At 38.0% G+C, this 21,198-nt stretch overlaps 1 protein-coding gene across 2 annotated transcripts in view; it reads left to right on the forward strand.

Annotated features, from left to right (window-relative positions):
• Nucleotides 1-21,198, forward strand: part of LOC123527805 (filaggrin-2-like) — a 52,351-nt gene that overhangs the window by 18,552 nt on the left and 12,601 nt on the right. For both annotated transcript variants that reach the window (XM_045307484.2, XM_045307485.2), the window contains exons 3-7: nt 1,005-1,122; nt 1,620-1,675; nt 3,857-6,855; nt 19,446-19,583; nt 20,403-20,557. In XM_045307484.2, the coding sequence (XP_045163419.2) occupies nt 1,005-1,122; nt 1,620-1,675; nt 3,857-6,855; nt 19,446-19,583; nt 20,403-20,557 (3,466 nt within the window). The remainder of the gene's footprint in view (nt 1-1,004; nt 1,123-1,619; nt 1,676-3,856; nt 6,856-19,445; nt 19,584-20,402; nt 20,558-21,198) is intronic.

Below are 21,198 nucleotides of genomic sequence, written 5' to 3' on the forward strand. Positions count from 1 at the left end.
TTTCCGGATGATAACTCAAGAACATTTGGGCGTAGGGTCATGAAAATTGATAGGGAGGTTTGTTATGACCAGCAGATGACCCCTATATATTTTGAGGTCAGTAGGCCAAAGGTCAAGGTCACAGTGAACCGGAACAGTTTAACTGTTTCCAGACTATAACTCGAGAATGCTTGGGCCTAGGATTATGAAACTTAATAGGGAAATTGATCATGATCAGCAGATGACCCCTATTGATTTTGAGGTCAGTAGGCTAAAGGTCAAGGTCACATTGACACAGAACAGTAGAACTTTTGAATACAATGACCAAATAATTTGTGTGCAACTACTGAATGCATCAAGGGGGACATTTCGTGTTCTTTGAGCTCTTGTTAACATGGTTTCTGTTATTGAAGTTTAAACCTTAACGGTATTTAAGAAACGGTATGTTTCATCTTTTATTGAAAGACATGAAATATACAAATACATTATTTGGTTGCCTTCTTGGTGTTATGAAATTTGTCTGTGTATGCCAGGTTAGGATATTGCCTGACTACGGTGGAGCTAGACGTGAATATACATGCAGGCTCCACCTGATGGGCAGATACAGACTAGAATAAATTTGCAGGCCTCTCCTTCTAGGATGATGCGTCACTTCACTGTTTAAAATTTACTGAATGTTAACACCTTCCAAGTCCCTCCCCAAATTGTGTGATGGGAGTAAACTTAGATTTGCCCTTGTCTGTATGTCTATCTGTCCAAATTTGTGTCATGCGTATTTAAAAAAAAGAATATTTGACTTAGAGACATCAAACCTCATAGGTTTGTTGATCAGCATTGTGAAGATGTACACTGTTGTTTCGGGTTTTTTTTTCACACAAGCGGGCCAGAGTTATGACCATTGACTTAGAAATTGTCTGTCCATACAAATTTGTATTGTGCATATCTCGAAATGTATTTTTCCTAAAGCCATCAAACCTCATGGGGTTGGGCGGTTTGTGTTCTGCATGTTACTGTGTTTGTTTCAGCTCAGAGCTATGGGTACGGACAGGGGTATGACTACAGTGCTTATGGATACTACAATCAGGCAGGAACTGCTGCTTCTGCCCCGGCTACTGGAACTCCAGCTACTGCAGCCCCAACCAGGTAAGTCAAAGTGATAGGTGAACACAGTTTAACCTCTCACAATGACACCATCAATAAGCAAACACATTTTTATTTACATTGACAGATTTTTTCCTTCCCATTAGATTGATTCTCAGTAAAGTAACCTCTCTAATTTTCAGTGAACACATTTTAATCTCCTTCCCATTAGATTGATTTTCAGTAAAGTAACCTCTCTAACGGTATAAACTCTTTTCGGTGAACACATTTTAATCTCTCAAGTTTTGTTAGGTTTAGTGGATACTAATGTTATCATTTTGAGTATCTTTTAGCTCCTTTGTTTAAAATCTGTTTCTTGAATTTGTACCCAATTTCTATTGCTGTCTTGGACAATGAAGTTTTTATACACATGAAATTACACATACACTATAATTTTTCCAATTTTGATTCAAACAAGGGACATAATTCACAGGATACTAGTCTAAACAAGCCTGTTATTAAATTTGATCAAGATATTATACTAGAGTATACATTTTCAGCACAACTGAAGCCAAGCCTGCTGATACTTCAACAAGTGCACCACAAGCTACTACAGGTTAGTAGTCTGAAAACATAGTCTCTAGTATGGTAAGATAAGTAGAAATACAGAAAGTTCCCTATAGGCCTCTTAAGGTAAGTTCACTGAAATCATGTTCTGCTATTATTGAAGCTTAGTTGAAGGCCTCTGTTTGTTGCTGCAGATTAGTTAAGTACCATGAAATCATAGCTCTATTGGAGTTTTGTTAGTAGAAGGTACACAAAGTGCTGTAAATTGCCTGTACAGGTAGCACACTGAAATCATGGTCTCTTATTAGGTCTGCTTAGTAGTAGGTACACAAAGTTCCCTATAGGCCACAGTGTACTGGTCCGGACATGCCTTGTGGTCTTTAAGTCAAACAGAATCGTCATGAGGAGTCTTTAACTGGAATTTGAAATATATTGAATTCTATATTTATGCCAGAAGGTAGCTGCTTTCAAATCAGATTGCTTACAGTTAATGGTTCTGCTACAGTCTTGGCATAAACAGTGCCTTCAGGGGCACTTGGTTTGAACATTTACATTTGACTTTAATTGTATTGGTTTGTTTTTAGCTCACCTGAGCAATGCTCAGGTGAGTTTTTCTGATCACTCAATGTCCGGCGTCCGTCGTCTGTCTGTCTGTCGTCTGTCGTCTGTCGTCTGTCGTCTGTCAACATTTAGCTTGTGTATGCGATAGAGGCTGTATTTTTCAATTAATCTTCATGAATTTTGGTCAGAATGATAACCTTGATGAAATCTAGGCCGAGTTCGAAAATGGGTCATCTCGGGTCAAAAACTAGGTCACTAGGTCAAATCAAAGAAAAACCTTGTGTATGCGATAGAGGCTGTATTTTTCAATTGATCTTCATGAATATTGGTCAGAATGATAACCTTGATGAAATCTAGGCCGAGTTCGAAAATGGGTCATCCCGGGTCAGAAACTAGGTCACTAGGTCAAATCAAAGAAAAACCTTGTGTATGCGATAGAGGCTGTATTTTTCAATTGATCTTCATGAATATTGGTCAGAATGATAATCTTGATGAAATCTAGGCCGAGTTCGAAAATGGGTCATCTCGGTTCAAAAACTAGGTCACTAGGTCAAATCAAAGAAAAACCTTGTGTATGCGATAGAGGCTGTATTTTTCAATTGATCTTCATGAATATTGGTCAGAATGATAATCTTGATGAAATCTAGGCCGAGTTCGAAAATGGGTCATCTCGGTTCAAAAACTAGGTCACTAGGTCAAATCAAAGAAAAACCTTGTGTATGCGATAGAGGCGGTATTTTTCAATTGATCTTCATGAATTTTGGTCAGAATGATATCCTTGATGAAATCTAGGCCGAGTTTGAAAATGGGTCATCTCGGGTCAAAAACTAGGTCACTAGGTCAAATCAAGGAAAAACCTTGTGTATGCAATAGAGGCTGTATTTTTCAACTGATCTTCATGATATTTAGCCAGAATGATTACCTTGATAAAATCTAGGCTGAGTTCGAAAATGGGTCATCTGGGATCAAAAACTAGGTCACTAGGTCAAATCGAAGAAAAACATTGTGTATGCAATAGAGGATGTAGTTTTCAATTGATCTTCATGAAATTTGGTCAGAGTGATTGCCTTGATGAAATCTAGGTCGAGTTTGAATATGGGTTATCTGAGGTCAAAAACTAGGTCACTAGATCAAATTAAAGAAAAATCTTGTGTATGCGATAGAGACTGTTTTTTTCAATTGATTTTTATGAAATTTGGTCAGGATGATTGCCTTAATGAAATCTAGGTCGAATTTGAATATGGGTCATCTGAGGTCAAAAACTAGGTCACTTGGTCAAATCAAAGAAAAAACTTGTGTATGTGATAGAGGCTGTATTTTTCAATTGATCTTCATGAATTTTGGTCAGAATGATTGCCTTGATAAAATCTAGGTCGAGTTTGAACATTTGGTCATCTAGGGTCAAAAACTAGGTCATATCTAAGAAAATGCTTGTTTTATCACAAGAGACCAATTTTTTGGTCCAATCTTAATGAAAATTGGTCAGAATATTAATTTTTGTTTCCATGAAATCACTAGGTCAGACATGTTTTACACTGTTATGGTGTGTTTCTTAGGTGAGCGACCTAGGGCCATCTTGGCCCTCTTGTTTTAACCAAATAAACATCTTACTGGGTCGATATTCTAATGATATTAAGACAGTCTTTTCTATGGTACATGTTAATTGCAGGTCAGTCTGCTAGTCTGAGTACACAGGCACCCCCACCCCCACCTCCAGATGCACAGACTACAACCACTCAGAGTTCTTCCTGGGGTGGGAGCTATTCAGCTGGTAACTATGGGAACCAGGCAGGTTACTATGGTCATCCAGCAGGAAGTTACGCAACTCAAGCTGGTAGCTATGGGTATGGTCAGCAACAGGCTGGGTATAGTCAGCAACAGACTGGGTATGGTCAGCAGCAAACTGGTTATGGTCAACAGCAGACTGGTTATGGTCAGCCGCAGCAGACTGGTTATGGTCAGCCGCAGCAGACTGGTTATGGTCAGCAACAGCAGCAGGCTGGATATGGTCAGCAGCAGCAGCAGCAGCAGCAGGCTGGATATGGTCAGCAGCAGATAGACTACAGTCAGGCATCATCTGGATACAGTCAACAACAGCAAGGAGCTTCTGGTTATGGTAGTAATGCTGGTCAACAGCAGTCTACTTATGGCAGCAGTTCCTGGCCGCAACAGTCAAATAACAGCCAGCAGCAGTCCAGTAATAATCAGCAGCAGTCGGGCTATGATCAACAGCAGTCAGGCTACGATCAACAACAGTCAGGTTACAATCAGCAGCAATCAGGCTTTAATCAGCAACAGTCTAGTGCTAGTCAGCAGCCGTCTGGATATGAACAGCGGAAAACTGGATATGGACAACCACAGAAGGGGGGATATAATCAAGGTGATTATGAGCAAAAAAGCTCAAATGAAAATAAGACAAATACAAGTAATGTTGATAATAATCAAGGTACCTATTACAGCGGCATCCAGAACACGGAAAATTACACAAGTTCCCAGAGTGACAGGGGCTCTTTCAGTGGGAGCCGTGGAAGGGGTGATAAAGGTCACTCTGGATTTGTGGGTAGTCGGGGGAGAGGTGATGGAGGTCACACCGGATTTGGGAACAGTCGTGGGGGATTTTCAGGAAATCGTGAGGGGTTCTCGGGGAATAGGGGCGGGAGAGGAGGTTATGGAAATAGCAGTAGAAGTTCCTTTAGCAGTCAAAGTGATCAAGGTGATGATAAAATGAGCTCATCAAATGATGAGTTTGATGCTAGAAATTACAGGGATGACTCTCATAATAGAAATAACAATAGAGGAAGAGGTGGTAGAGATTTTGGGAGAGGAGGTTACTCTGAAAGAGGTAGAGGTAGCTTTGAAAGTGGAAGGGATGGATTTAAAAGTCAGTGGACTGGTGATAATAGTGAATCAAGTGATGATTTTAGGATAAATTCATCTGATGGAGGTTTCAGAAGAGGAGGAGGTGTTGGAAGGGGATTTGGGGCAGGAAGAGGTTACAGTGATAGAAAAGATTCTAGTGATCAAAGTGATGCTGAAAGTAAAAGTTTTGGCAAAGACAAAGATAGTTTCGGGTTTGGGCAGGGAAGGGGCAGAGGTTCATTTGGACAGAGTGGAGAACAGGGAAATGTGAGGGGTGGCTTTGGAAGGGGCAGTCAGGGAGATAGTTTTGGAAGTGGCAGCCAGGGAGATGGTTTTGGAAAGGGCAGTCAAGGAGATGGTTTTGGAAGGGGAAATCAGGGAGGTGGTTTTGGAAGGGGAAGGGGCAGTCAGGGAGATGGTTTTGATAGTGATCAGGGAGGTGGTTTTGGTAGAGATGATCATGGAAATTTTAGAGGGAGAGGCTTTGGTGGAGACAAAGGTGGGTTTGGAAGAGGTCGTGACAGAGGAGGCAGAGGTGGATTTGGGAGGGACAAAGATCAAGGGGATGATGGTGAATATGGAAGTAGTTGGGACAATGGTGACAATAGAGGGGGTTTTGGAAGAGGCCGTGGGCAAGCAGGCAGAGGTGGTTTTGGAAGAGACGGAGATCAGGGTGATGATGGTGAATTTGGATTAAGTTGGGACCAGAAAATCAGTCGAGGTGGTTTTGGAAGAGGCCGTGGCCAGGGTGGTAGAGGTGGTTTTGGAAGAGACGGAGACAAGGGTGATGATGGTGAATTTGGATTAAGTTGGGACCAGAATAGCAGTCGAGGTGGTTTTGGAAGAGGCCGTGGCCAGGGTGGTAGAGGTGGTTTTGGAAGAGACAAAGATCAGGGGGATGATGGTAAATTTGGAAGAAGTGGAGAAGAGGGAAACAATAGAGGGGGCTTTGGAAGAGGCCGTGGGCAAGGAGGTAGAGGAAGTTTTGGAAGAGACACAGACCAGGGTGATGATGGTGACTTTGGATTAAGTTGGGACCAGAATATCAGTCGAGGAGGCTTTGGAGGAGGACGTGGCCAGGGTGGTAGAGGTGGCTTTGGAAGAGACAGAGATCAAGGGGATGGTGGCGAATTTGGAAGGAGTGGGGACCAAGGAAATATGAGAGGTGGTTTTGACAGAGGAGGAAACTACGGAGGGGACAGAGGTGGTTTTGGACAAGGAAGGGGTCAAAGTGGAGAAAGAGGTGGGTTTGGAAGAGGTAATAGAGGTGGATTTGGACGTGGGCGGGATCAAGGTAATGACCGTGGAGGATTTGCAGGAAGAGGAAGGGGAAGTATAGAAGAATCAAAGAATGAATCTGGAATTGAAAGTCTGCAGACAAGTGTTAAATCTTCCATTGATACATCTAAGCCAGACATCAAACGCAAGCCAGAAAGGTTAGAGCTGTCTCCAGCAAAGAAAAAGAAAGAAGAGGAAAAAATTGATATTGCACCATTTATCCAAGCTCATATTGAAGAGCATTGTACAGTAAATGAAGAGGCCAGAAAACTTGCCGAGGAAGCCCTCAAGAAAATGATGCAGCCAGCTTACTGTGTTTTGTGTAATGCAAGGATGAGTGGTTCTCCCCAGGCAATGATGCATTACCAAGGCAAAAATCATAATAAAAAAATAAAGAATTTTATAACATGTGGGATGACAAAGTATGCAGAGAAAGTGAAAGAAGATGAAAGTAAGACAGAAGAAGAACGAGCAAAGGAAAAAGCTGAAGAAGAGGAGAAAAATAGAATTCTGGACCAAAAAGTCGCGGAGGTTTGCAAAAAGTTTTGTATGGTGTTGGCTGTTTGGAAATATGTAGGATGGTTTAACTTGCATTACATAATGATATTACTGGACACAGTAAAAAGAAAAAAGAGACTTGGAATAAGATCTCAACCAAAATTCTCCAGAAAAGTTTGAGCCAGTCTTTTTTGTCAAAGACATCAATGCTATCAAAATTATGTCTCTACTGGCTGTTACTGTTTTATCCACCAAATCAGTAACAGAGTTTTTCCTGAATTTTTGCTTCACTTTTCAAGATCTATATCATTCTAAAGATTTCCAAGGATGGAAGTATGAACTGTTTGAATCTTCAAGGATGTATTTCATAATGTCATTTTCATGGCCAAAATTATTTTTTCCCTGGTCCATGAAGTGTTTAAAGAAAATTTTTAAAATGTGCTAAAATTCTCAAAAGTTTTTACACATAAATGTTGCTTTAGTGTTAACTAAGATACCCTGAAAGTTTTATGTGACTAAATGAACAGAATCTGATATTGTCGAAACTGAAATTTCGATACTTTTAATGTCCAAAATGGCAAAAATTTGGAAAGAAATTGGGGGGAAAGTCTGAAAATTTATTCTAAACCTATTGGTATATTTTGAAAATTTAAAAAGTTTGCATTACCACCCTAAGCGGACTTGGAATGATATATATTATTGTCAATATCGTCAACTATTCAAAACAAAAATTGATGAAAAGCCTTGTCACAGAGAAGGTCGATAAAACAGTAGGTCCTAAAATCCCTCATGTCTTCATGCAGCCTACACTAACTTATTACCAAAGAGAACTTAATGAAAGCTTTACAGGTTTTTTTATTATTATTTTTTTTTTAGAAAAAGAATTATTTCATTTTCATGATTACAACTTCAGTGCTATTCTGTGAAAGTGACAATAGGATGACTCATATTTGCTTGTCCTCTTTTTTTCATGGACAAAAAAGTGATTTTTCAGATACAGATTTTAGATTTTTAAGAAAATTTGTCACCATGTTAGTGTTCCTTTTCTCATTATCTTATTAGAATTGTATCATTATTTAGATAAACAGGGAAAAGAATTGTTTAAATGAAATGTGCAAAAAACATTAACACAGAACTTTGCATTTTCCCTGTCAAGCGTTCTCTGCAGTTGGATTGTATCAGAATAAGATTTCTTATCATAAGTGTATACCAGGTACATTCTTCTGTTTAAGGTAGTTAACCTAATTGACAGCAGTTCTAGTGCGATTACATTTTCTATGTAAATTTTCTCCAGCCGTAGCTCCTATGGGCATTTGGCTTTCCATAACAAGAAGGAAAGGCCAGCATTCCATACAGAGAGTAATTAATCCCATGAAAATTGCTGACAGTAAATGTGGACCCACTGTCTTAACTCATCCCCCACCCACCAGACACCCTTCTCAGATATTTTGGGAGCACCAAGATTTGCCTGTGTCCGCATGTCTGTCTGCCCATTCAAATTTATGCCATGCATATCTCAAAAAGTAGCTGTCTAGAGTTGTTAAAAATTATATGATTTTATGCAGCCTATAAAGTTATGCATCTGGCATTATGTGTGGCATTTTCCTGGCTTGACCAGAGTTATGGCCATTGACTTATGTCAAAAATAGGGCGTAATGTTTGTGTCACATGTATTTCAAAATGTGTTTGACCTACAGTTTTAAAAGCCCACTCGCTTAGTTCAATAGGGAGAGGACAGATCTATGGATCACAGGGTCTTGAGTTTGGTCCTCAGGTGGTGTGTATGTTCTCCATGACGATTTGATTAAAGGACATTGTCCCTCACCACTGATTCATGTGGGGAAGTTGGCAGTTACTTGGGGAGAACAGGTTTGTACTGTTACAGAATCCAGGAACACTAGTTGGGTTAACTGCCCGCCGTTACGTAACTGAAAAATGGCATTTAACCTAAAACAAGCAAACAAAATGGGCTTGAAATCATACAGGAATATTATTCAGCTTGTGAAGTTTTGTACCTGGCATTTTGTTGGGGATATTACTCAGCCAGACCACAGACCTGAGTTGGGCTCTTAATGATGGACATAAACCAAAAAGTATTCAACCTAGTCATGAAACATAGAAATATTATTCAGCATGACAAAGTAAAGTTGTGCACCTGGCAATTTTTAGGGGATTTTACTTGGCCAGGCCAGAGTTATGGCAAAAGTTTCTCAGAGTTTGTTTCACATAATAGGAATCCCTCACTTTGTTAGAATGTTGTTGAGCATGTGAAGGTATGCACCAAATTATATTTTTATTGCTTACCCCTCCAGTTTCTTTTATCTTCAGGAGCTGTGAAATCTGATTTTGGCTTACTTGACCATTTTTGACAAGAGTCATTTAGATCTTGTCCATAATGAAAAATATTTTTTAATTCTACTTGTCCATGTGGGCTCTGGGACAAGCTAGGCAAATCAGAATTTAATTTTGCCACCCCTGATCTTGTGTTTCCTTAATACCGGGGGTATCCTTGTCTCGCATTATCATCAAGTATTGTGTGACAGTAAGTAGGGGCACCTATGTTCTTTGAGCATCTAGTTTACTAAAAGAAAAATTCAAAATCTAGAAATGGTAGTCTACCATTATGTTGATTGTCACCTCTGCAAGGAACTAGTGTACGTTAAATAAGCAGGTACAGTATTTTCATGCTGGAGTGGCAAAATTTACCTTCAGTTTTGTCCTTGGTAAGATTTATGAAAGGAAATCTAATGTGATGCAGTTTGATTGTTGAAAATGATTGTCATAAAATGCAAACAAAAATTCTAAGAATAGTCAGAATACCCAGTTGCAGTATAGATGTGAGTTTGTCTGGAAAAGAATGTCTTTTGTCTCCATTTCCTCTAACTGATCCATCTGTGTGGTGACTAGTTGAAAAAAGACTGGTCACTAGTGGAGCTGGCTCCATTGCAGCTGGTAATTTCCAGTTATTTCCATTTGCACAGTGTAGAAAAGGTATAAATAATTACATATATAAAACAGTTTAATTGTGAGATTTCAGTCACAAAGTACTGTAACATTAGGACTTGCTTACAATTACTCCTACTAAAACATGTCGAAAACATGTTCTGTTTCAAGCATGTCAGTTTTCTGCTCACTGTGAGGTGAGTTGTTGTGATCACTCACCATTCATCGTCTGGCGTCCGTCTGTCCACACTTCTCTTCAAACAACATCTCCTCTGAAATTATTCTGATTCATCAAAAAAGATAGCCACCAGGGGGCATGGTCACTTTCCTTTTATGCATATAATGGAAATTTCAAAAATCTTGTCTGAAGCTGCTGGCCCGATTTTATTATAACTTTACACAAATGTCTTGTATGGCCTTTTACAAAGGTTATACTAATTATACTGTTTTGTAAAAAAAAAATGACTGCCAAGGGGTTTGGTCTCTTTCCTATGTAGCGGAAACTTCAAAAATCTTTTTGTTTGATTATTGCCTCTTAGTACCCTATGTCATCATTGTTTAAGCAAGTGGTGTAACTCAGGTGAGCAATATAGGGGCCATCATGGCGCTCTTGTTATCACACATGATGCTTGATTTAGCTGTAAATGGAAGAGAATAACCCTTAGCCTGCTGGCAGCAGATGATTCTGCCTTTGCTACCAGTGCAGACCAAGATCAGCCTTCATGTCCGTGCAGTCTGATCATGGTCTGCACTGTTCGCTATTCAGTCAGTAAATTTTCATTGAAAACCCCTTTGAATAATAAGTGGTACTGTCCAAATTGAAAGATAGACCAGTCCATTATAGAAATATAGCAGGGTAAGGAAAAATATTTTTCTGCATAAACAAGGAAGCTTGAATTTTTCTTCCTGAAGTGATACTGTTTGTGATGTCAATTTTTCTTCCTGAAGTGGTTCTGTTTGTGGTTTCTCATTGTGTCCGATAATGATGAGGAAATACTACATAAGTGTAAATTAATACAAGGTCACATTGACCTTAGTGATTACTGATATTTTATAAAAGTACAGTTCACCAAGAATAATAGTGCAGTTTCTGGAAAGTGCAAGAATTTAATGCATTTTTCAGACGGCTGTGGATCTGGTTATATTGGGTTTGGGATTGGTTAATTTTAAGTAATATTTACTAATACAGAACAGGCTAAAATACAAAATATTCCTTCTAGAATCTCATGTGAAGATGTAAGACCAATATGCTATGATATGACACACTGAAGATACACACAACTAATTGCTTCATGTTTGAAACAGCATCTTCGCGAAAGTCAGAAAGCTTTATAATATTCTGTGATTTGTTGTAAGGAAAAACTGTACAGTCAGGGTAGATAACTCTTCCAAACTTGGATTAATAAGATATTAGCTGTAGTTTCGTTTGATTCATATTCTGAATATGATGTTGAAACAAACTTGCTGTCTGTTTTCTGGCCATTCTGTAGCATGTCATTGACTTGTTTATGGTTGAGAAATTTGGGGTGATATTTTAGTGTATATTCTTTAACCTGCAGGCTGATCTTGGTCTGCACTGGTCGCAAAGGCAGAAATATTCACCCCCAGCAGGCTAAAGGTTAAAGGAGTGAAAGTTTTACTTTTCATGACTTATTTGAATTTCTGTATATAAACTACAATCTTGCATGTTGTTCTTTATAAGTACAGTTTAAACATGTTTACAAAGCAATTCCAGTTTCCTGGGAAATATATAAATATGAAGGCAAGAACTACTTCTGAAAGGCAGCTTTTCAGCCTTTTGGATGGATCTGCAGTTATCTTACCCTGATTGTGTAGTTTTTCCCCGACATGTCACATCACGATAAACTAAAAATGAAAACATTACTGTCATGATTTTTATATCGGGGCTTATTTAAATTTCTGAAGTGTTACAAATATGTTAAAGTTCAGCTAATTTCAATGATTTGGTGCAAAGAAGCTTATAGTTACATTGAAATAAAGTAACTGCATTGAGAAATGGCAAATATACCATGTAACACTTGACAAATTGAAGTAAAGCAGTGATACAAAAATCTGAAGAGGAGAAATCTACATTTTGAGTAAACCTGAATTTCTACAGAATGGAATCCTTGTATTGGTTATGCAAACAAGGTTGAGTACTAAGCTGCATTGAGAAAGCCTTGATCTGTGATATTATGTTTGCTTTTAATTTTGTTTTCAGTATTTGTTGTACTTCAAAATCATGTATTGTTTAAGTATTAACACTTGATAATTAGTTTCCTTATCTTGAGATCTTTTTAAACTTAACCTTACACTGAAGGGGGTCATAGCTTTGCACTGAAAGGGTTCATATACTTGCTCAAAAGGGGTTCATAGACTTGCACTAAAGGGATTCATAGCCTTGCATGGAAGGGGTTCATAGCGCTTCTCTGAACAGTTTCTTAGCCTTCCTTGGAATATGTTAATAGTTTTGCATAGAACAGGTTCATACCCTTGCAAAGAAGGGGTTCATAGCCTTGCATGGAAGGGGTTCATAGCCTTGCATGGAAGGGGTTCATCGCCTTGCATGGAAGGGGTTCATAGCCTTGCATGGAAGGGGTTCATAGCCTTGCAAAGAAGGGGTTCATAGCCTTGCATGGAAGGGGTTCATAGCCTTGCAAAGAATGTGTTCATAGCCTTGCATGGAAGGGATTCATAGCCTTGCAAAGAAGGGGTTCATAGCCTTGCATGGAAGGGATTCATATCCTTGCAAAGAATGGGTTCATAGCCTTGCATGGAAGGGGTTTATAGCCTTTCTCTGAACAGTTTCTTAGCCTTCCTTGGAATATGTTAATAGTTTTGCGTAGAACAGGTTCATACCCTTGCAAAGAAGGGGTTCATAGCCTTGCATGAAAGGGGTTCATAGCCTTGCATGGAAGGGATTCATAGCCTTGCAAAGAAGGGGTTCATAGCCTTGCATGGAAGGGGTTCATAGCCTTGCAAAGAAGGGGTTCATAGCCTTGCATGGAAGGGATTCATAGCCTTGCAAAGAAGGGGTTCATAGCCTTGCATGGAAGGGATTCATAGCCTTGCAAAGAAGGGGTTCATAGCCTTGCATGGAAGGGGTTCATAGCCTTGCAAGAAGGGATTCATAGCCTTGCAAAGAAGGGGTTCATAGCCTTGCATGGAAGGGGTTCATAGCCTTTCACTGGAGGGTTTCTTATTTTTTCATGGAGGGTCATTTTAATGACTTGGAATGTTGAAGGTCATTGTGGCTCTTTATAAAATCTGAAAACTTGGATATACATTTATACCCATGTTCCTAAATATTAATTGAGGCACTCTTTTTGACTTCCTAGAGGGAATATCAAAAAAGGTCACTGACTATCAATGGATGGGAAGATGCAGTATAGGAGAAGAAATTTTTGATTCGTATTATTATTATTTGAAGCTCTTTATTGACAGACAGTAACTGTTAGTTTAAGGGAAAAACTTACATTGGCATATTTTAAGTTTCACATTTCAAGAGTTATGGCCCTTTATAAACAGGAACCTGTTTTAAGAGAGTGCATGTTCATTGGCATGTTGGAAGTTTTGCCTTTGAATTTGCTCAAACTTTGCTAACAAATTAACAGTTAGTATTCTAACAGAAATTCAGTGTATTCAGCATTTTCTCTAGCAGGGTGTCAAAGGCAATCAATTCGTGAATTACTTTTGGAAAGTGGTTGCGAAATCTTGCTAGTGTTTGCGCGTAAAAAAAAAGACAGAACTTCGGTAGATGGAGTTGTATTTTGAAGTTCGAGTATGAGTATAAGACAAGAATAAATTTGCACGTAAAAAAAGCAAAATGACGTATTCGACACAATATAAGATATATACAAATGTTGATTAAATATAAACTGGTTTGTCAAGTTATTATTACGGCTCTATTATTCCCAACAAATTACTTCGTCGCGAAGAAGTTTGTAGTGAAAAGAGAAATCACAAAATGGTACGTTATGACCATTATAATGCAATCTAGGAATTAGTTTGATGCATTTTTATGATATATCATATTCTTATAAAGTAACGAATTAATAATTTTTGCTTCAACATCTGCTTACAGGGAGACATAATTGACAAAAAATAATCGGAACTGGTTATGGCACGGAACCTGGAGTTGTCATACATATATGTATATAAACATTCAAGCGCAAATCCGTTCCGGGGCTGCAACCCATTCCGAATTATTTTTTAGCCAATATTCCATAAAAGCAATCTTTATGTAAGTAGTGTGGTAATTCTTGAATGATCATGATTGTAACACAATTTTTTTGATCTTTTGCAGAGGTCACAATTTCCAGAAAACAAGGCACAAGAGTTTATGAAAATTGACAATTGTTCATTATTTCATGCTTTTTTGACAGTGAGCCCTGATGTTTCGTTGATAGCAAGCTGATTTTAAATAAATAACTGGTATGTTCAATATGTCCATGTTATCATTTTGTGATCGAAATAGATTTGGTTTTTTCAGAAAATTCTAACAAAGTCATATTTCAAACCAAAACCACTACTGCGATTTGGTTGGTTTATATTGATGCGCAGTCACTAAGCACCGGAAAGTTGCGCAACATTTTTAGGTTTCCAGTTGGGAATTGGATTGCACTTTTAACAACGCAATGTATAGGCTAATTGACAAAAGACAGTATGCGATACTTTTTTGGAAAAAGTGCTTGAATAAAAGTTTTAATGTTCATTTAAAAAAAGAAGGACAGACGTTTAGCATGGCCTATTGATTTTGAAAGTCAGCAGATTATGAAGTTATAACTTATAATGCGCACAGCATTTAATTTATGCAAACCAAAGAAAAAACAGAAACAAAGCTAACTTTGATATATTTGAGTCTATGTTACCGTACAATTTCAAACAGAATTAGTATTGAAGGAGATGCTTTGGGATCAACAGGTCAGTTAACTCTGTTCTAATTTTAGACATTCAAATGCTTATGATAACTGCTTTTTAGGGTAGTGATCTTTATAAAAAACATACTGCATTTTTCTGTTGTAATGCTGTTTTTGTGGAAAGTCGAAACATATTAATGGGTATATGACCAGTTATAACAATCGGAATGTTCAATTACAATTCCTCATAGTTTATGTTGATGTATGCTTTTGCTGTGCACATAGTTAGATGATTCTTTCTGAACGCATACGAAAATTCTTAAGATAGAGAAAGAGTTATATTTTGTTTCAAATGTCCGGACTGTCATAACTGGTCATAGACTTTGGATTTTAAGCACAATATTCTTAATAAACACGGAATTGCTGTATGAAACATTTTATTTGTGCAACCAGTCTAGTAACATTGTATTAAAGCTTATGGTCGATTGAAAGCTTTATTTATTGATAAGTTAGTTGTGTGTTGAAAAATTCTTGCAGAGTGGATCCTTGGTCAGTTGGGTGCCAACAATTATTTTATGAATAAGCTTTTGCACTGAGGTGTTCACAGATTTTCCTTGAACCAACTTCAATTTCTATGAACTGCATTGATTTGATTGTATTAAATTACAACTGTAAAATTTTCATCTTTTTCATTAAATGGATCAGTTGACTGCCTTTCAGTTGAAGTCTAAAATTAATGTCTAACATGTAAAAAAGAAAGACATGTTCATTATTAAGCAGTGAATCCAGAAATCAGTCTTAGGATTTTTAGAATGCATGCCATAGGTCAATTTCATAACAAAACTCAAAATTTAACCAATCACATACTGGAGTTGTGAGGTTGGTCTTCAATCCCAGTTGTATAAAATGGTGGGCAGTTCACTAAAGTCATCTGGAAAAAAAAGTTTGAAAATTTTACTGTTTCTGTACAGTCATTGAAATGTGAGCCATAGAAATCTTTTAAAAAGTACAGTACTGCAACTGGGGTTCACTGATTAAAAAAGCATTTGGTGTATTTTGTAATAAAAAGATTGCTATGACAAAAAGTTTTTTGCTCACCTGAACACAAAGTGATCATTGTGAGCTTCTAGGATCGTTTTATGTCCATTTGTCCATCTATTGGCCACCATTTCTTTAAAGAGCATCTTGTAGATTAATTTGCAGTTTCATCCAACTTTCACTAGAATGTTCTTTGGGCTTTCAATCCTAGGTCATCCTTTCAAAATTGTAGTTGCCATGGCAACCTAAAGGAAAAACTTCTCAGAAACAACAGGCCTTAATTTGAAATAATTTCACAGCAATGTTTCTTAGTTGACCCGTTACCAGATTTCTTCAAGCCATGTTGATTTATTTGATAAAAACATGACTGCCTGGGAACAGGGCTGATTTTCTCTCTGTAACTCTAGGGAAAACTTTAGAAACATTCTCTGAAACTGCTTGATTTGACTTGAAAATAATTCTATTTCATTAAAAAACATAGCTGCAAGTTTTCCATGTTTGTCTGTATGGAAAACTTTGAAAATCTTCTCCTTTGAAACTGCTGGCCTGATTTTAAAATAATTTCACAGCGTTGTTCCTTGCTCCATAATTATTCAGTCCAACTGTGAATGTCAGGTGAGCAATCTAGGCCCATCATAGCTCTCTTGTTGATGATTCTATATTCTTCTGCACAGTGTAAAATTAGTGTACTTTCATGAAAAAGCATATGATATAATTTTCTTTAAGATGATATGTTAAATTTCCCTTATAGAGTTATTTATTTTTATCATTTTACAAGAAGAATTTTTGTCCATGTACTAGGACATAGAAGTTTGGGTTTTTTAATGTCAACAAAGTTCTTTGAAATATTGATTCTACAGGAGATTGCTGATACTGTAAAACTATTATTATTTGTGGCACTGATCTTAGTGAACATTTGTAATATTTTTATATGTCAATTTTGATTTTTCAAAGTCTTTAATCTAGTTTGTTGTTTTTATGGCTTTTAGTTGGACTTTTCAAAGAAAAAGTAGAGCTATTGCACTTGCCCCTGCATCGCCGTTGCCTTTGGTTTAAGTTTTTAGCTCACCTGAGCACAAAATGCTCAAAGGTGAGCTTTTGTGATCGCCCTGTGTCCGTCGTCGTCGGCGTCAACAATTTGACTGTTAACATTCTAGAGGTCACAATCTTGGCCCAATCTTAATGAAACTTGTTCAGAATGTTACTCTCAATAAAATCTTGGACGAATTCGATATTGGGTCATCTGGGGTCAAAAACTAGGTCACCAGGTCAAATCAAAGGGAAAGCTTGTTAACACTCTGGAGGTCACAATTTTGGCCCAATCTGAATGAAACTTGGTCAGAATGTTACCCTCAATATAATCTTGGACTAGTTCGATATTGGGTTATCTGGGATCAAAAACTAGGTCACCAGGTCAAATCAAAGGAAAAGCTTCTTAACACTGTGGAGGTCACATTTATGACTATATCTTCATGAAACTTGGTCAGAATGTAAATCTTGATGATCTCAAGGTCCGTTTTGAATCTGGATCATGTAGGATCAAAAACTAGGTCACCAGGTCAAATCAAAGGAAAAGCTTGTTAACACTGTAGAGGCCACATTCATGACCATATCTTAATGAAACATGGTCAGAATGTTAATCTTGATGATCTATAGGTCACAATCAAATCTTGGTTAGGTGGGGTCAAAAACTAGGTCACTAGGTCAAATCAAAGGAAAAGCTTGTTCACACTCTAGAGGCCACATTTAAGACTATATTTTCATGAATCTTAGTCAGAATGTTAATCTTGTTGATCTTTAGGTCAAGGTTGAATCTGGGTCATGTGGGGTCAAAAACTAGGTCACCGGGTGAAATCAAAGGAAAAGCTAGTTAACACTTTAGAGGCCACATTTATGTCCATATCTTAACTAAACTTGGTCAGAATGTTAATCTTGATGATCTTTAGGTCAGTAGGTCAGGTGAGCGATACAGGGCCTTCATGGCCCTCTTGTTTGATGAAGTCAAATATCTCTGTTACTATCAAAGCTATTGACTTGAAACTTTGACTAGTTATTTAATATTAAAGTCTACACCAGGAGAAATAATCCCCATAATTCTTGATTTGAATTTTGAAAGAGTTATTTTTAACTTTGAATTTTTTTGTTAAAGTTTTTTATAGTCAAATATCTCTGTTACTATCAAAGCTGTTGACTTGAAACTTTGAATAGTTATTTAATATCAAAGTCTACATCAGTAGAAACAATCCCTATAACTGTGTTTGAATTTTGAGTTATGCCCCTTTTTAAGTTAAAAGTTTTTTGTTAAAGTTTTATAAAGATTTTACTGGCAAAGCTCTAATTCAGAGTCAAGCACTGAGAAAAGTCAAGCATGCTGTCTTACGGACAGCTCTTGTTTGCTCAACTATTCAATGAATATAGAGGGCTAATGTACTCAGCCTGGCATCACCATGGCTATCAGTTGTTTTCAGGTTTAAAGTTTTATGGCAGGGTTCTCAATTTCTGTATATCTTCTTAACTACAGCCCCTGTAATTACATCTCTGCTAGGACTTAATGTGGTGTAGCCAAATTTTGGTCAAGTTTCACCATCCAACTGCTGAAAGTTTGATTTAATAACGTCCTTATTTTACTCCATATTGTTTTTAGTTATGCACATACAAGCCCAACCATTCTACCCCATCCCCCATGATTACATCTCTACACCCCATCCCCCATAATTACATCTCTACACCCCTATCCTCCATGATGACATCTCTACACCCCACCCCACATGGTTACATCTCTACCCCTATCCCCCATGATTACATCTCTACACCCCTGTCCCCCATGATTACATCTCTACACCCCTATCTTCCATGATTACATCACTACACCCCATTCCCCATGATTACATCTCTACATCCCATTCCCCGTGATTACATCTCTACCTCAGTCTCCCATGATTACATATCTACCTCTTTCCCCCATGATTACATATCTGCACCCCATCCCCCATGATTACATATCTGCACCCCATCCCCCAAGATTACATCTCTACACCCCATCTCCCATGATTACATCTCTACACCCCTATCACTCATTGAACACAAAAGTGAAAAAAAGATGTTTTCCTTCTGCTGAACACAAACGTTATTACATAATATAGTTTCTTAATATCTGTCTGGACACATCCAATCCTTCTTTCTCCCTGATCCCTGGACACATCCAGTTTTGCATTCTTTACACTGTTTGTCCCCATCCCCAATGGGAACACCCAATCCATTTGTTTCCCCTCTCCCTGGATACATGGACAATCCAATCCATCACTTCCTACCTATTTTACACATCCAATTCTTTCTCTCTACCTCTTCCACATAATTCTATGCCTCATACTCTTTCCATGTTTTGTGTTTTGAAGATATTCCCCACCCATATTAACCCTTACTATTTCTATTATGAACTTGTCCATCTTCCAGTTTGGACCGTACCATTAACTGTTGAAAGGGGTGCTTACCAGATACTGGCTGAATAGCAAACAGTGCAGATCTTGATCAGACTGCACGGATGTACACGCTGATCATGACCTACACTGAAAGCAAAGGCAGAATCAGTTGTGTCCAGCATGATAAGAGTTAATACATACCTAGAAGGAAAAAAGGACAATGTTCACTTCTTCTTTCAATAGTCTTTGCAAGCTGTCCTTCAGACAGCCCTTATTTTAGTAATTACAGAATTTAAAGATTGAATGATTTTTCTACAAAATTTGAGATAAAATAGTGTACTTTTGTGTTTTATGCAAATTGCAGGGAGCACAACGGGTGAGAGAAAACTTGATGAGAATAGCAGGTCACGAGGTGCCACCTAGTCTTCTCCAGGGGCCACCTAGTCTTCTCCAGGGGCCACCTAGTCTTCTTCAGGGGCCACCTGGTCTTCTCCAAGCAAAAGTATGAAATTTTATTTCACTTTTATGTTGTTTATTTCAAAGAAATAAAATAGGGATATAGAAATAGTAGCATCCTTGTCTTCATCCTTCCATCTGTCACACTTACGTCTGGTCCATAGGATTTTGAAATAACTTGGCATAAATGTTTCCCATAATGAGACGATGTGTTTTGCGCTAGATGCAGACCCCAAGCTCCAAGGTCAAAGGCACACTTAGAAGTCAAAAGTTAACAGGTCTGTTTCGTGTCCAGTCCATAACTCTGCCATTCATCAAGGGATTTTGAAATTTCTTGGCACAAATGTTCCCCATAATAAGATGACATGTCATGCGCAAGACCCAGACCCATGCTCCAAGGACAATGTCATACTTACAGGTTAAAGGTTAACATGGTCTGTTTCTTTTCTGGTCCATAACTCTTCCATTCATCATGGTATTTTAAAATTACTTGCCATAAATGTTCCCAATAATGAGTTGATATATCATGTCCTAGACCCAGACCCCTAGCTTCAAGGTCAAGGTAAATTCTTGTTTTATTGTGGATTTAATTATTAAATTAAAAATTGTGTGTTCTCTTATTTAATATTCAAGCAGTATATTTCCATCTAGTATTTATCTGTTAGTGAAATAAATACAATCTAGCATTTGCAGAAGACTACTTGTCAATAATTTCTTGTCCCTATCAAAGCGAATAAGGTAGTTTTAACAACTGAACATTTTCATAAATGTTTTGTAATTTAATTTGTAAAACTGAAAAATAGCAGAGGAAAGAATGTTTAGACCTGACCATATGCTGCATTGTTATTTTTTATTTATTACCCAGCCAAGAGTGATGGTACCTGTAGATGACCAGAATCCAAATTTCTGCAAGATATGTTGTATAGAATTTTCTGCTCCATCACAAGCTGAACAACATTATCAGGGCAAAAATCACCAGAAAAGGCTGAAACAACTTGGTCCAGGAGCTGCGGACGAACTGTAAGTTATATCCCTGTTTGTTTGATGCCTGATTATTCTGTGAGTGGCATTGGATCCAGAACTATATGAAACATGATCAGAATGTTTGTTTTAATTATGTCTCCCCCAGGAGACATGTTGTTTTTGCCCTGTCCGTCCGTCCGTCCTTCCATCCGTACGTCACACTTCATTTCCGGGCAGTAACTGGAGAACCATTTGACCTAGAACCTTGAAACTTAATAGGGTTGTAGGGCTGCTGGAGTAGACGACCCCTATTGTTTTTGGGGTCACTCCGTCAAAGGTCAAGGTCACAGGGGCCTGAGCATTGAAAACCATTTCCGATCAATAACTAGAGAACCACTTGACCCAGAATGTTGAAACTTCATAGGATGATTGGCCATGAAGAGTAGATGTCCCCTATTGATTTCGGGGTCACTCCGTCAAAGGTCAAGGTCACAGGGGCCTGAACATTGAAAACCATTTCCGATCAATAACTAGAGAACCACTTGACCCAGAATGTTGAGACTTCATAGGATGGTTGGTCATGAAGAGTAGATGATCCCTATTGATTTTTGGGTCACTCCATCAAAGGTCAAGGTCACAGGGGCCTGAACATGGAAAACCATTTCCGATCAATAACTAGAGAACCACTTGACCCAGAA

The sequence above is a fragment of the Mercenaria mercenaria genome, chromosome 14 (genome assembly GCF_021730395.1).
Source record: "Mercenaria mercenaria strain notata chromosome 14, MADL_Memer_1, whole genome shotgun sequence".
Classification (NCBI taxonomy): domain Eukaryota; kingdom Metazoa; phylum Mollusca; class Bivalvia; order Venerida; family Veneridae; genus Mercenaria; species Mercenaria mercenaria.